Consider the following 16,755-nt stretch of genomic DNA (forward strand, 5'->3'; position numbering starts at 1 on the left):
CAGAAGTATTAACCGAACTATACGATTTTAATATCAAAAAATAAAAAATAAAACAATAAGCCACATAGTATTCCTAACTTGAATAATGACTGTTATACTGTTGAATTTATTTGCGTATTTCTTGCCAAGTTAGTCATTGAGTTGAACGTGTTTCGTTTTAGGACCTGGCGGAAGTCCGCGCGCTCAACTCGTGCAGGTCACTTCGCTCGCGCTCAACAATTCTTCTGTTTCCAGCAAAGCGCTGCGTCTCCATCAGCTGTTCTCCCCGCATGCAGCAGCAGCAGCAGCAGCAGCAGCAGCGGTGCTGGACCAGAGGAAGCTGTGAACTCTTTTTTTACATTCCTGTTAGCCCGTGAATAGTCCATGTAGCTTCCCCACTCGTATCTCTGTGAAAGACGAGATGAAGACGAGGTACTAAACTTTACAACTCGACTTTTCCCGTAGCTTTTCATGAAGCGATGAAGTTGTGAATTTGATTGCTTGCTACCTCTGCAGGTGTTCCTCATGGCTGGAGCGCCTTCTCTGCTGCCTCCTTGTTCTCGTCAGCCCGGCTGCATCGCAATGGCCAGGTAAGACCAAAAACAGAGTCCATGAATTGAGTGATGGTGTGCCTCAACGGGAGAAAAGTTTCACAGCAACCTTTCCAGCGATTTCAAGCGACCCAGATTTGACAAATGGTTAACACACCTGTATCTTAAAATATTCCTGGAGTTTTTTTTCTAGCGCACTTAAGTTTCCTTACACCTCAGAGTAGGCTATACATCTCACTTACAGTAAAATCTGACTTAGCCTATATTCAGAATAAAATGCTTTAAGGTATATGGACGTGAAAAAGTTTATTTTAGTGATGTAGCCTATGCTAATTATTGCAGATGACCAATCATTTGTTGTGTCATCTTTATGTCTAAGTTAAGACTTAGGTTGACTTAAAACTGTAAGTGTCCCTTCATTTACCCTTTCAGTGCCGGGGTGTTCTACAAAGCTTAATTGTTGCAGCTACATTGGGTTTAATAATTGTGCTGATGCATGTTGATCATGTTGTTGACTCGCTGTACGTTTGGCTTGGATCTAATTTTCCTTTAAGTAATCTTGACTCTCTGAGCAAGAATCTGTAGCACCCTCTTTCCATTCCTCACTTACTGTCTGACTGGCATGGCTGCCTCAAAGCCTGGATGACACATTGTTATGATTTACTGCTAAACAAACCGCAAATTGTCCATTCTTGCAAGGTCAGAGAGCCTCTGAGATTGTTTACAGGCTTTTCTCAAGTCCAAAGTCTGCTTTGCCTACATTCCTTCTTTGTTTGTCCCGGGTCTTGCTCTGTGTCTGACCACAGACTGGAACTTGTAGAGGCTGCTGCTACATTACTGAAGGATGCTTTCCCCCCCTACTGTCATCTTTTGTACCGATCTGTTTGCATGATACTGTAGGCACATCAAGCAGACTTCTTAAGCTGATATTTCCTGCTGTTGTATTGTCAGTCTAATTGAACAAAGAAGTGATGAGAAAAGACTATTTCCTTTATGCACACAATGTTTCCTGCATATATGTTTGAGGCTGGTTTGAGCCACTGAATGACAGAACTCTCTTCTGCTGCTGAATAATTCATCTCTTAACCTCACTTATGTCCTTTGATTAATTTAGTAAATGTGCTCTTGGAGAGCTGTGTAGCTGTCAGATGATATGTAGAGGAAACTGAGAGGGCTTCAATTAATATTTGATTGACTAGGATCACCACCAGATGCAATACCTTAGTGACACACATTGTATGTCAAGCTGAACCCCTCCCTGTACAAATCAATTGTCTTTTGTAAGCAACCATACTGGACAGAGAACTATGTTTGATCAAACATTGTTTGCATTTTTCCTTCTTCTCCTATTGGGTCTCTTTTTTTCTTCTCTTTAAACAAAGTTTTACCCTGTCCTCGACATCAATGGGGATCAGAGCATGTTAAAAAAAAAAAGTTGCAATGGCTAAAACATACTGCAAGTAACACTTCAACAATGTGACACTTTCTCAGGAATGCCGTCCCGTCTGTGTGTGTGTCCGGGTTGAAAAGGCCAGGCTCTCCGTCTCAAGAGCAGTGCCTTTGGCCGCCTGCGACATGCTTGAATTAGGTCTGATTCATTCCCAGTCCCTGGCTGGGTCAGGAATCCCTATTGTCATGTGATCTTTGACATGCACCCAGCGTGGTTTTTCCCTGAGGGGAGCAGGACGAGGAAGGGGGGAGGGGGAACGGCTGTATGGGGACACCCCACTGTGCCTTTTAATGGCTGAATTAGATGCCACATTAAAAACCACAGCTGGCTTGTGGTTTTTCTTTCTTTCAGCGCAGGAGCATGATGACAGGCTTTCAGCGCGAGGGGAAGAATATCCAAACATCGTCTACATCCTTGTAGAACTGTATTTGCTTCAGACAGATATTTAAATAATATTTACTACGATAAGTTGCAGGTGTTTGGATTGAAAGTTCTCCTTTTTTGCGGGGTTTCTAAAACTCATCTCTATGAGCTGTAGTTGGTGATGCTGTTGTTATAATGATAGATGATGGAACAGCAGGTCTGTAGCAGAGCACCGTTTGACAAACATGTGTTGACATGTCAAGTATAGTTGCAGCATTAGCAGGAAAACATCTGCTTCCACACACCTCAGATGTGTCCTGAAAATGAAGGTTTTGAACTTTCCTGTCGTCTAGCTCTTTCTTTGGGGGGGGGGGGGGGGGGGGGGGGGGGATTCTGTCCCTGCATTACTAGATAAGTTGTAATATAATATAAAAACTGATAGACAGATATATACTTTATTCATTCCCTGGGGGAAATTCAGGTGCCCATAGCTTAAAGATAAAACATTGAACAATCGGTAAAAAAAAAAGCCAAAGTCATGACTATTGTAATCTTTAAGGCAAGTAAGTAAAAGCAAAACTTTGAAATAATTGACGGTACATGTCACCCATTTGAGAAGAAATTGCACTTTGTTCTTTAGAATCAGAATAAAATAGATCATTAATGTATTGTCTGTCCTGTATTAACTTTTATTAGACAGTTGAGAGAGTGGTGTGAAATTGAGAAACAGACAGAGAGGGAATTGACCGACTGACTGGGTCTTGACCCAGCCCAAAACTGACACATTGTGGTGACATACACATTATGTGCTGAGGCCCACCCGGCACAAAGGACGCCCTACCTGTGCCTTTTTAGTTTTAGTCATAGGCCAGGTGGTTGCCAATGAATGGCCTGCAAGACGCACATGATCTAATAACCACAAAATCATGCCAGCATTGAGAGGGAGGTCTGTCTACACGGGAGGGAAGAGCTGCAAGATCCATTTCTTCTCTGCCAACAAAAAAAGGGAGAGAAAGAAAGAAAGAAAAGAAACAGCTCGGTATCAAGATATGCAGTTTAACAAAATTTACCAATGAACTTAGTAGCATCAATAAAGATGAACATTTTTAAACTCAAGAATGCATTATTTGATGGATTAAGACATCCCAGATGACACTGAAAATGTGTAGAAGAAAAGGATAAAGAAGTTTACAATGAGCACATGACACTCTTAAAAATGGCTACTCCAAATATTGTGTCACATATAATATTAAAGGTAATTGATTGGTATTAATCCCATCTGAATATACCTTCCATATGACTTGATATACAACCGAAATCTGTTATTTAGATACACAAACAAAATGTATTTGTCGCAAAAAGCTTCATTGCACGTGCATGGTTCATGATTTTTTGGTTTCTTACCAAAGACTTGAACAAATACTGGTTTCCTATGATGACACCACAGACATAAACTCCAGACGCCACAGTATGTACTGTAATTTATGAAAGCTTCCCTGGTAAATGCCCATTAGATTGGTGCCTCTGTTCGGATCATTGTAGCTCTCAAATGAAATAAATGGACCGACTGTGCACAGATTCTGTTGACTCAGTGAACCTTGTGATGTCTAATCCCTGGATTTTCTAGTCAGTAAACCTACTTATTCACTATCGACATCTCTGGAGGTGCCTCATATCGAGCTTGGCGGTTCAAATAGCATTGTTAGCATTTTAAAAGTCATAATACCTATGCCAGGACAATGATTGTTTCTATCTTTTGTGTGGGGATAGTTGGGTGTGTGACTTTCAGTGTTGGATTACATGTGTGAGGTTGTGGGTGGGGGTTATCAAAATGTCAAGTGGGTGTTTGAACCTCTCTGTCTGGCTGCCTTTTCTCTGCATTTTTAAGAATTTGACACAATTGACCCTTCATTTGTTGATTTATGCTCTCACTCGTGCATGTCTTTAACTTGTCTTTTGTCTGTCAGTCACTAAGATGCAGGTCAGCTACCGTCTGTCTGCTTATAATTTGAGCCTGAGGTTTCAGATGGGGTAATGGACTGGACACACTTTTAAAAAACCCATTTGATGTAAAAACACTCTGGATTCAAAAAGATTGTCACAACTATGTTTATAAGGCCATTTGCATCTGTCTCTCCAAACTCATACAGCGGAACAGGACCACACTCAAAGCAGCACAGCTGTCAAAGAAGCAGGACAAAGAAGCGTCTCTTAATGAGAAACACACTCACCAGGGAGACTGAGGAGGAAATCTAGATATGGTGTAGTTTACTTTTATGTGGATGTTTTTTTGGAAGAAAACCACGGTGGTCACATCCTGCTTTGATTAGTTAATTCAAACCATCTGGATCCCGCAGCGACTCTGTCGAGTTGTATATCTGTTCTGGACATTGAAAACATGGCCCAGTTTTACAGTCGTCCCAGCGTCAGCAGGAACACTGTTTGAATCAGTAAATATGTGTGTGTACCGAGTGTGAGTTTAGATTATTCCAAAGATAACAATTTGAGAACAACCACGCAACCAACTGACCCCCTTAGGGCTGGGAGATTAATGAGATGCCTTAAAATATCATCTCCAATTTTTCATGTCATCACTCCTGAGTAACGATTCTACTCATTAGTAACTGGTGCTTCAGTTTTACCGCCCTTTGTGAAAGGAGTTTTAGGCTTCTGCTGTCTTTTGCATGTGCTGTCCAACACTCTGCCTCAGCTTGGCAGCACGCCTCTGTTTGAAATACTTGAATTTATTAGTTTTTCTGATGCTTTTAATTGCCAGACTTAAGACAGACATTATATATTAGTGGACTTTTGTTGGCTCAAGGTCGGATCATGAAAAACTTGATCACTTATTAGCTTTTTATTAGCACTAAGGCATCCTGCTATGTTGACATTTTAGCTATGTTTGAAGAGAACTCTTGGGATTGGTTTTGGCCAGAGCCAGTGAAGAACCTCTATCATCAAACAAACTGAAGTAGAGCACCACGGATCTATGATAGTGTTGTAGCATAAACTTATTTAACTCAGACCTTGACTCATAAATAAGACCAATGTGTTTTGTGACCAAGACCAAGATTCAGAAGGGAAAAAAAAAAGACAGGGAAAGAGACCAGACCTGCTGGGATAAATTAGTTTTACAGCATTATTATCATAAGTAAAAATGCAACAATTTGTCACCTGTACAATACATCTTCCCTCATGGTTAGTACGGTAAAGCTACAAACCTCAAAATAGGATGAATGAACTTTAATAAGGTAGCTCTCCATTTGGCATCCATTCACAGTGATGGAGTTTTGTTAATCACACAGTACATAAGCAATTCAGTAAAGTCACTGCAGTTGTTTTAAAATAAATCCTTAGTCCTCCTTTTCTGGTAAGAAAAGACTGAATAGAGTGGAGACCAAGACCTCCAAGAAGTGGTCTTGAAGACACTTTTAAGTAAAACCCCTGTGAATGTTGAAGTAACTGTGGAAGATTAAGGTTGTGCTTGCTTTCTTGGTGTTAAATGTGTCAGATGGACTGACTGAATAGTTAAAAGGAAGCTCATGCATGCTTGTTTTCACAACATAATCTATTTTTACAAGCTAGTCATAGTAAGCGTTGTGTTACTGTATGTCTGTTGTATGCAGTGAATCTGGCCCTGTTTTTCAGCTTGCAAGTGTTTACATCCCGAATGTTTGCAGAGCTTAGGGATCGGATTTACAAAAATCACAAACAAAACCAGCCTTAATGAAAACTGTGACATACGATACCAAGCTGATATTGATTATGTAAACAGCACGGATTTGTTAACAGTGCTCTAGCAGCACTTTGCTAAGTATTTGTCCCAGATTTGCAATACCCTATCATCTTCTTTTTTCAGGGCAGAGCAGCCTTTTTGAATGTCGCTAACAGCTGTTATTTGTATTTTTATGTGCTCCCACCACTCAGTGTTTCAGGTGCGCTCGGCTGCCCTCTCACGCTGTCCCTGATGGTAAAATGCTGGTTTGACAGTGGCAAAATACAGAGGGACACCATAATTACCGCTTCTGTTCCAGGAGAAGAGGATTTGTAGGGCCACTTGCTCTGTACACCCGACTATCTCCAGCAGTAATGGCACACTGAGTGCCCTCTTACCTCTCAGCACCTCTTTCCTGTTTGTGACCAAACCCTCACTTATTTGCTTGTCTTTCCCAGCCGCACTCGAGCTAACAGCTAGAGGAAGGTGTGAAGCCCGGCTCTGCAAATAACAGGACTCTCAGATTTGAACATAGAGCAAGATGGAAAATTGAAGTGTTACTGTGACTTTCAAAAGTAAAACTGACCCACTTACATCTCTGTCACCATAGCTATTCATATTTAAAGATCGCTTTACAATGCAGTGGACACAATGAAATGGTAGCATTGCTCATCATGAAACAATTGACTTTTCTTTTCAAGATTCATAAAGATTTCTTGCAGCAGGGATAGACAACAGCAAGTTTGAGGATGATACCGAGCTGTTTTAAGCACTGACAAACCCCACAATGAAACCTGTGGTGGGTGAACATAGCCACACTTGTTGTAGACATGTCAGCCACCCAGACTACCCTGGTGAAGGTGCTTTTAGGCTTTTTAGAGACCATTACATTTCAGGCCTGGCTTACTTCTTTTCTTTGTAGTCATTTTGTCAGCACTGGAGGCCACAGCCTGGGTGAACAGCGGTCTCCATGGCCACCAGGTGCAGATTTTTCCACCACAAAGCCACATTTGGCCGCAGCTAAAGAAACTAGATCTGTCTACCTGGCACTTTGTCCCCAGTCTCTAGCTTTTGGGAGTGTTCACTTGTCCTCATTGACAGCCTGCTGAACACAGGCAGGCATGAAACCAGAGACCCCCACCCCATCCACCCATCCACCCATTTACATTCTCTTGTCCTTAGAAATCTATACCATAAGCTTTTCACCCTCCATGAGCTGGGACTGATCCACAGTGACCAAGACTACTTTAGCCCACTTTATGTCTGCTGCTATGATGTGATCCTCTTATGTTATTTTAAAGGTGCTTTGCGGATTCAGACCTGCAATAAGCATATTTTAAATGTCAAATGTGACAAGCAGCAGCTACCACCCAATGCGTTTTTTTTTTAATGAATGAATAGACCATTCAGAATTTTCACGAGGCCCCTCTCGGGAATGCCATTGTGCGTTTTTGAACCTCACTTTGTCGTTATATGCCTCTTTTTTTTTTGCTCTCCACATCTTCTTATCTTCTGATTGACTCTCCTGATGTGCAGGCTGCTTTTCAAGGCATCCTTGAATTCCACTCATTCACCCGTCCTTCAAGAGCTGCCATGTCTGTAGGCACTTCTCTTTTTTTTTTTAGCCCCTCACAAATCTCACACCATGGGGGTGTGAACTGAGGAGAATCCCATGGGACGGGGAGATTACCATCAAGCCAAGAGCTCCTGTGACAAAAGAGGGATTTGCTGAGTCCTGCACCTCTGTCGTCCACTTTTGTATGGTCTTGCCGGAAGTTCAACTTTGGTTGTGGTATGTGAGTTGATGACATGGCCTATCTTCACTGTACCTGCCAGAAACTGAGAGCTGGACTCTCCAGATGCATTCGTTAGATATTATCGCAGGCAGTGGACCTAAAATAAAAGAAAAAGATGTGGAGAAACAAACAAATAAGAGGAAGCAGCGTTTTCTTGTTGATATTGGTTGAGTTTGAACCTATCATTGATTCATTCTGACCGTTTGCCTTGAAGTACTGCTCAACATCAAATCTTCTGCACTCAAGAGAATCGGCGTAGCTACATCCCTTCATCTATTATCATCTTGTGTATACATAAAGCTTACACTGGCAGTATACAAGTATAGAGTCAGAAGTAAAGTAAAGAGAGTACCCAAAAAAACTAGTGTTCACGTAAAAGTCAACAAATATTCAGCTAAACTAGCTTAAAATATCTAAAAACAGTGTTCACTTTTGTATACCTGTTGATCAATTCGAATACTTTTGATGTCTTTGAGCCTCAAACAGTCAATTTTACATTTTATTTCAATATTTATTTTATTTTATTAGATGGCAAAAGACATAGCGGAAGCAAAGGGAAGAGGGAGATTGGGCTTCACGAGCATCAAAGGGCTGACAAGTAATGCAGCAAGGACTAAGGTTGTCACAATGTCAGTGTTTTAACCTCAAATGGTATAGATCCCTGTTTTGATACAACACAATAAAAAATAAGTTCCAGGCTACCAATTTTTTTCTTTCAAAGAAACAATTTCAAGCAAATTCCTTTACTCTCTGCCTGTTTGTAAGAGATACAGTTCTAAGTTTTGCATCTTTATGAAACGTCCAAAGGACGTAAAAACATCAGTACCAGGATTTTCTGACCTGTGAAATTTGAGTGGATCACAGCTGCTTTCTCTCTCCCGCTAGGCGACGCTTCTGTTCTTTTCAATACTATTGATCATTAAAAAAGGGGGAGATTCAATTCAGATCATGTGGGATTTAATCTTAATCCTCAACAGTTATTTAAATTGATATTTATCCGAGAAGTTAAAAGTGGTAAAAATTCGTCTTCGGTGGAGCTCCTGCCGACAACTCGTAGACATCTGAAATGTGACATGAAGCCAAAACAAAATTCTGTGACACGACTAGTTTATTAGTTTTAATGTATTCTTTCAAACAAAGTGATTTAAATAGTTTTATATAAAAATGTAAATAAGACGACTTTAACAAGGAAAGTAATTTGTTATAAAGTGGAGTAAAAGTACAATATTTCTGTCTGAAAAATAGTGGAATAGAAGGTGAAGAATAATAAAATGTTATTAATTAGGTGAAGGATCAATACCTTGAAAGTAGTGCTTAAGTGAGTTACATAACTAAATGTGCTTGGTTACATTTCACCCCTGCAGAATCCACTGAGATCATCTGCTGAGCCTGGATCTTTTTTTCAAAGTGAATGCCTCGGTCGCTCGTAACTTGAAAGCTACTAATTGTTGTGTGAATCATGAGCTCTCAGACAATAAAGGGTGCCCTCTATTCACTTGCTGGTTGTTCTGGGCCAGGTGGCACAGTGCCATCCATTGAGAGGTTTAGAGAGGAGGAACATAGGCCAACCATGGGGACGTTAAATATTTAGAGGTCCAGTGAAAGATTTGCAGGGCCATTCGTCTGCTGATACAGTGGCTTTATCAGACAGGAGATGGGCTAAATGTTCCGCAGTCACATTCCTCCCTCTGTGGCCACTTGACTTTCTGAGACATCCCCTGAAACCCTGTTAGTGCCACGTTCAACAGAACCCTGTGGTTTCACAAGTCCACTTTACAGCCTTGTTATTTGGCATTGGTAATAGACTTGCTGTGTTCAGTTGTTGTAACCTTGAGTTTCCTGTCTTGAAAGTGTCTGTCCGTGTTAACAGTTGAATAGAGGAGAAGAATGGGATGGGATTATTGGGCAAACTACCAAATTGTTAAAGTGTCTGTGTTGATTCAATCCTCATTGTTAATAATTTGCTTCTGTCTAATCTCAGTTCTAGAGGAAGGTGATAACGCAACCTTGCTGTCAATTTCTTCAAAGTAAAACAGGGCCAGAATTGCCTTCATTGTTATGTACTTAAAATTGTCTGTAGTACTCACCTGTGAGGGAGAGAAAAGTGTCATCATTGATAGCAGAATGCTTCATTGATACACAACATAGGAATACATTTTAATGACCTCTAAATAGTTTGCAAAGGTTAGCGATTATTAAAAAATAAATATTCAGATTAAACAACTCAGGGTGTGCAGTAAGTCTTGCTGTGCTTGCATTATTTTGATGTAGTATGAGTACACTTTATACAGAAAGTATAAAAACAAAGGGTACATGTGCCAAGATGTATTGACATCAATAGAACCGGGGTTTGCACTGACAGATTTCCTTTTCAATAGCATAAAGATGTGTAAAAAGTAAATGTGACAACAAAAACTGATCACTTTTAAGGAACCTTTCCCATTGACGCTAGATTAGATCTTCAGTAGGTCTCAGCCACAGCAGCATGAACAGAACGACTTCTGTGTTAATCAGTGTAGTTGACTTTAAGCGACTTGTAGGTAGCAGTTGTGTGTCAGACTTTAAACACTTCTAAGACACAAGTTTGTGCAGACATTTTATCAAACACCAAAGTTATACCATCACTCATTGAGGGTTTGAAGAAGCACGACTACTCAGCACGGGAATAAGCTTGGCTTCTTTGTTAGTTTTCTGCCAATGTACCACATCAAGTATTACCCATGCTTATGCTCTAAGAGGTTATTATTTGTTTACAAGAGTGGAAAATAACTCGAAATAAGCCTAGACTTAGTTAGCAATACCTGAGGAAACTCTAGCTGGCAGTCCACTGTTGGCTTCTGTGTCAGGACACTTAAACAAGCACATGCTAGCCTTGGGCCTTTGCTGGTTCTGTGCTTGTTTTCACTCAGTCTCTTGTTTCCTCCTGTCTTCTCTTTCTCTCTGAGAAACGCTGAAAGAGATAAGGTCTGAATGCGAACAAATGTAGATTTCCTGGTTTGGCTGACTGTTGGCACAGTAGATCAGATCATATGGAGAGGCTGTCTTTACATTTTGATCTTTATTTTGAGTCCACCCTGAAACACAAATGTTGCTTTGGCAAAAGATTGTACAAGTTTTCTTTTGACTGGTAACATATATTAACATAACATAGTTTTAATACAGGTTTGATAAAAAAAACAAAAACATTTTGCCTAGGCTCATATGTTCTGATATACTTTATTCTTTTTTTTTTAAGATTTCTTTTTGGGCTTTTTGCCTGTATTCGATAGGGAGTGGGGAATAACATGCAGAGCCAGAGGTCTGACTTGAATCCACGGGCCACCCGCCCTGGAGGACTCCAGCCTCCATACATGGGATGTGATCCTAACCGCTAGACCTTCAGCGCCCCCTGAAATACTGTTTTCTAATAATATGTGAAAAATTCAAGCTTAATATTTTTCAACTGGTTCACAAAGTTCACTAGTTTTAGATCAGGTTGGCCCTCTAGCCCTTCAAAGCTCCATCACGTGGATTATAACATGCCTTTGCTTGGCTTAAACTGAAACAGAGGAAGAGCATGACCTGTGGGGTTTTTTTTTGTGCTGAAGTGCCCAGAACAATGAACGCTGGCACCCTGGACCCTGGTCTGGCCTGTACTAATTGAGGGCCCTGATATTGTCTTGTCGATGAAAGCCTTCTTTGTCCCATGTATTTCTCTTCATCTACTGTATCCCCCTGGGCCTCTGATATGGCCATAGGCATAATGTCATTCCCCTGCAGCCATTGTCTCCATTCATTACAGGGGATTAAAGTGTCAGATGAAGGTGAAGTATGAGCTAGTCGGCTATATTCACTCAGGGCTGTTTGAAGGCGTTTTGGCTTGTAAGCTAAAAGTTTGTGCCCTCGTCAACACCCCAGAGATGAGACTTTGGCTTTTAGAGACTGGAGGGCACCATCTGAAAGAAGGATCAACTCATTTAAAATATGGTCCAGCAACAAAACTCAAGACTCAGGAAATAAGTTCTGTCGCCCAAGTGAGCCTCTCTTTCCTTTGGTTGACAACGTTGATCATCACTTCAACCAACTTAAACTCATTTACATATGCAGTTGTCCAGTGCAAAGGAATTGAGAGGAGCAGTTCACATCTACCTCTTTCATCTCATTCTGTAGAGGATTCCTCCATGTGGAATTTGTATCAGTCTGCTGCAGATGTCAAGGGGTTTGGACCCATGATTCTCTCTAATGCAAAGAGGAAGCCTTGTGACAAAAAGAGAAGTGTATTGCCCGCCTTTCATGGTCGGATTTACTGTCAAAGTGTTGATCTGCATTGACATGTTCCTGAAGTGCTGTGCAAAGCTGAAACTCAACACTTGAGTGAGGCCTCACGGCTTTCAAAGAACCAGCAGAAGGACAAAGAGAAGAGACTGGCCAAAAGACTGATCTGACAAATCTGCTGCATACACACGAATGAGATCTGCATGCACATTCTTTCCACATGAAGCCCACCTCTTCACTGGAGGATTTTATTTACTTATGCATTCAGGAACAGCAATGGGAATAGTTGGAAATCATTCTTGGCTTATGCTGACTGCTGTATATGCACCTTTGCCAGCATTTTTAGGTGCTTGCTAAATCTTAGACCTGTGTAGGCAGGTAGACTTTGTGCATTTCTGATGAATGTGAGGATAGGGTACACCATGGAGAAAGAAAGAAATGTGTAGAAGATGAAATAATATTGTTGAATGTTTAATGTATGTTTGAATGTCACCAATCAAAGCCATCATTTTGTTTTTATTTCTATCCACCAAAAAGATGAAGTTCATAATAAAGGTTTCCTTATATCTCAAAGGTTTTCGAAGGGTTTAACTTCTTGTTATATTGCATCAAATAACTGGTGAATAAACTGTAAGTCGAGGAAACCACAGTTTATATCACAGAATAGGTATCTGAAATGAAAACAAAGTAAATTAAAAAAGGCTTAAATAACATAAACCAGCCCTGGTATGATGACTTATTTCCTTTCTAACTGTAACAGCATTGATACATCAAACAACTGGCGTAACATACCATAGTTAACTATACTAACACTGTACTTTTGCTTCAATCAAACCTGGACATGGTCCCAACGTTTCACTATGCTCCATTGACAAAAAAAAGCACCAAACAAATGTGTCTGTACAAACACTGCCAGTGGAGCTTTGAATGCAGTGAAAAGAACATTTCAATATTTACTCTCTTTATAAAAACTGGATCTGAGCCTATAAAGCCAAAGCTTTCCAGGTCTTCTTCAGACGCTGATGAAACTCTGTACAAGATCAAACAAAACCCTGTCTGCCTTTCTCTTAATTTGGTAGGCGACTTTTGGAAATCGCTTGAGGAATCGGTGTCTGTGCACATGCCTGGACATGGTCCTTACAATTTGTAGCTAATGATCCAGACATCTTCTAAGGTGTTTGATCTTTGAGTCATTGTCTTTGGTCTTTGTGGCTGATGGAAACACACCTTTTTTTTTCACGGGTTAACCCCTTAAGTGTCATTTTAATAGAGTTGCTAAACCATCATCAAAATATTACTGTGCAGTCCATGTTAATGCTGTGTATGTGAGAAAGAACATAGAATCCTTGAACTATCCTTGTTGAAACATTGCATCAAGGTTGTTAGATGGTCAGTCAATAAATTGTCCCGTGTGACTGGCAGGAGAATCTTAAGAATGCTGATAGCCCGGGAAGTTTGTCAGTGGACAGTTTGCAGGCCAAAGAGGTGGGCCTCTATTTTATTAGATATGAGCATGTCTTGGAATGTGACCATAATGTACCTTTTGACTCCAAGAGCCAACAAGCAACTGCAGGTTCTTGAACTTCTCAAGTCCTTGAAATTCCTGACTTTAAGATACATCTTTTGTTTTGTCATTATAATTCTTTAATATTTGAAAAAGTTCAATTAATGCGTCCAACATAGTTTAGCTACAGTGGGTTCACAAAGTAATATGTGCTGTAGCATGCGCTATGCGGTTAAGGATAAAATCTCAACCCACAACTTTATTATGTCCACACTGCTATCAGTACACTTCCACACTAAAGGGTTTTCTCTTGTCTATAAGGAAACACTGTGTGTAGCAGGTAACTGCTGTCTGACAGCAGGTGTATTCACTCATGTATGAAGCCAGTTTAGACTCAACACTTAATTTAGCTCCTTCACAATTAAAGCCTTCAGTTACGTAGGGCTTCACATTGTCTTTTATGTTCCAATTATATTTAACTCCCATTCACAAAGTCCATTATCAATTCAGTTTGATTTGATTATTGATGATTCAGTTACATTATATAAATAACTACTGTTCATGAAGTTCTTCTGACATGAACGCTACAAACTTCATTTTCTTTTACCTTGTACAGTTTAAAAACATGTTATTTTCTTAAAATTGTAAAATCAATCCCCAAATCATGCACACAATGCCTGTTTATTAAGCTTAAGACTAAGGGTCTATTTTTTTGCAAAGTAAAATAAACATGTAGAACAGTTGAGAAAGAATAATGTCCTGAAAGACTTGTTTGGGTGATATTATTAATCACAATATTGAAGAAGAAACCATCATATATGCTTATACTGTACATGGATGATAAGGTCCCTCAACTTCATACAGAACATCCACTTTCATTTTCAACCATTTCCCATGCAGAGCACTAAAGTGTACTCATTAGAGATAACTGATCAGCTAAGAGAAGCGAGGGACAGACTGAATAAAGAAGATAAGTGCATTGTTCTATCAGTGAGTGACGTGCAGAGTTTTCTACAAACAATCCCACAATGCAATGTTCTGCATGTTGTAGATGCTGTAGAAGTCGAAGGTAGAACTCAGTATCTCACGTCTGGTAGTGATGATAGGTAAGTTCTAAGTTTATGCTCAATATTGAGTATACTATTTAGTGAATGAGTCAGCTGGCAATCTGTAGTCATGACAGTCCTGTGAACTGTAGTGGGTCTGCATACAGTATATATATTCACATCACAGTTTCTTTCGATGTGGGTTATATCGACATCTGTCATTGCATTATTTTTCAGCTGAGGGAAACAGCTGTGTGGATGTTGAAGTTATAGATTTTTCACGAACCACACCTCAAGTGACCACTGCCTACCCACAATATAAAGCACTGAGGTGTAAATACATGCAGAGATCAGTACCTGCAGTTTCAGATTTGAGTTGGTCCTTTTGCAAACAATTTAATTTTATCAAAATATCTATTTTTATCCAACCCTTCAAGCAAGTCAAATGTATTACACATGTATTAAACTGTTATTATGACTTCAACTATGAAACCAAACCTTCTTGTGCCAACATGATGTAAGCCAATTTTCCAGTCTGTCCTCTGACAAGGTGTATCTTCTGCTCAGGGGCATATATTAACAGCAGTGAATCAGAGCTTGGCTTACAGCTACCTTGGGAGACTTGGCTCCATTACTATGAATTAAATTTGAGGTTAAAAAGTTGAATCATCATTTCTTGAAATACTTCTTTGGTGCTTGATAATTACACTTAAACTGAGTAAGCTCAGCTGCAGACACCTTGTCTAACCAATGGCAGACGTTTGCTTAGCCAAAGTTATCAAATCCCACATTTAAAGGAGCTTTCTCTTTTTTCTTCAGGTTCTTCTTTGACAAAATGTTAAATATAAAAGTACATGTACTGACCTGCGTCCTATAGATTAAACAGGATCACAGATATTAAACACGTTTTCTTTGCCTGAATAAACAGGACTTTTTTCTCCTCTACTAACTTGTTGGTATGTTGTTGGTGTTTTGTGAAGTGAAGTGAAATGGCCTACGAAGCTGTTTTTTTAAAATGGGTCAAGTGGGAAGATTAAGTGAGAACTCAAGAACACAATGTGCTAACCCTGTGGTTTAGACCCGTGTTGTTTCGTGGTTTATCCTATAGCAGCAGATTCTGGTTAGACTTTGTACTGGTTTTTTTAATGTTGTGTAGGAAGCTTTTTTTTGTTTCAACTCTAGATATGTTGTTATTTTAGGTGATTAAAATGAGCAGACCCCTGTGAGTTCTGGTTACTTTCAGAGGACATACAGACAGAAGAGAATCTGTGTCCACCCAAAAACTTGAAAGTAGTGTTCTCGAAATCGGTCAAGGGCTTGAGACCACTTTTTGAAGGTCTCGTCTCGTCTTGGAATCAAAATCATTTTTACTCTGTCTTGTCGGTCTCAGACTGGGTATACTCTGGGTTTCAATTCAAGACCGGTCAAGACCACCACTGAAAGGCTATTCTCCATATCTTTCTAAAAGAACAAAGAACTTCACTTCATTCATAATTTGATTTTGATCCCCCAGTTTTGTTCTCACCCTTCCCGCTCTTACGGTCTAAATTAGTGACACATCCTCGAAACACAAGATGATGATTTTTCAGTGATATTTATGGTCTTGGTCTTGTCTCGGTCTCGCCTTGCTTTGGGCTTGCTCTTATATTACTATTAAGTTATATTTAATTTGATTGAGTATAGAGGACAGTCCCTATGTGTGTTTTTTGGTCTACCACAGGATAAAACAGGAGTTGATGCAGCATCACTTTAGAGTCCCTCGTCCCCACTCTCTCATTTAACAGGCATCAGCTCGTTCACAGCTAGCAACACTTAAAGATGTCTGCATACAGGATTGCTTTGCTTTTTGTGGTCGGCAGCGGTATGTTTTCAAACTCTCCCTACGGCAGCAAGATAATTTGATGTACTTTTATGTACTTTATTTACAGTCATGACACTTAATGTGTGTTTACTGGACAGGTCCCAGCAGATAATTTGCGTTGTGTTTGAGAGTAAAGAGTCATTTAAGTTGACATATTGTGCGATCAACCACAGAGGGAGCATCAATAAAGCATTCACGTGCGTATTATCTTCTGTAAAGTCAAAGAATGTGATGTG

The 16,755-nt window shown here is 40.0% G+C and overlaps 1 protein-coding gene across 1 annotated transcript in view; it reads left to right on the top strand.

Annotated features, from left to right (window-relative positions):
- The first annotated feature begins 234 nt into the window (after window positions 1–234).
- Window positions 235–16,755, top strand: part of col18a1a (collagen type XVIII alpha 1 chain a) — a 78,047-nt gene continuing 61,526 nt past the window's right edge. Inside the window, exons 1-2 of the mRNA XM_061053850.1 lie at window positions 235–411; window positions 496–569. Of these exons, the coding sequence (XP_060909833.1) occupies window positions 401–411; window positions 496–569 (85 nt within the window). The 5' untranslated portion in view covers window positions 235–400. The remainder of the gene's footprint in view (window positions 412–495; window positions 570–16,755) is intronic.

The sequence above is a fragment of the Labrus mixtus genome, chromosome 13, assembly GCF_963584025.1.
Source record: "Labrus mixtus chromosome 13, fLabMix1.1, whole genome shotgun sequence".
Lineage (NCBI taxonomy): Eukaryota > Metazoa > Chordata > Actinopteri > Labriformes > Labridae > Labrus > Labrus mixtus.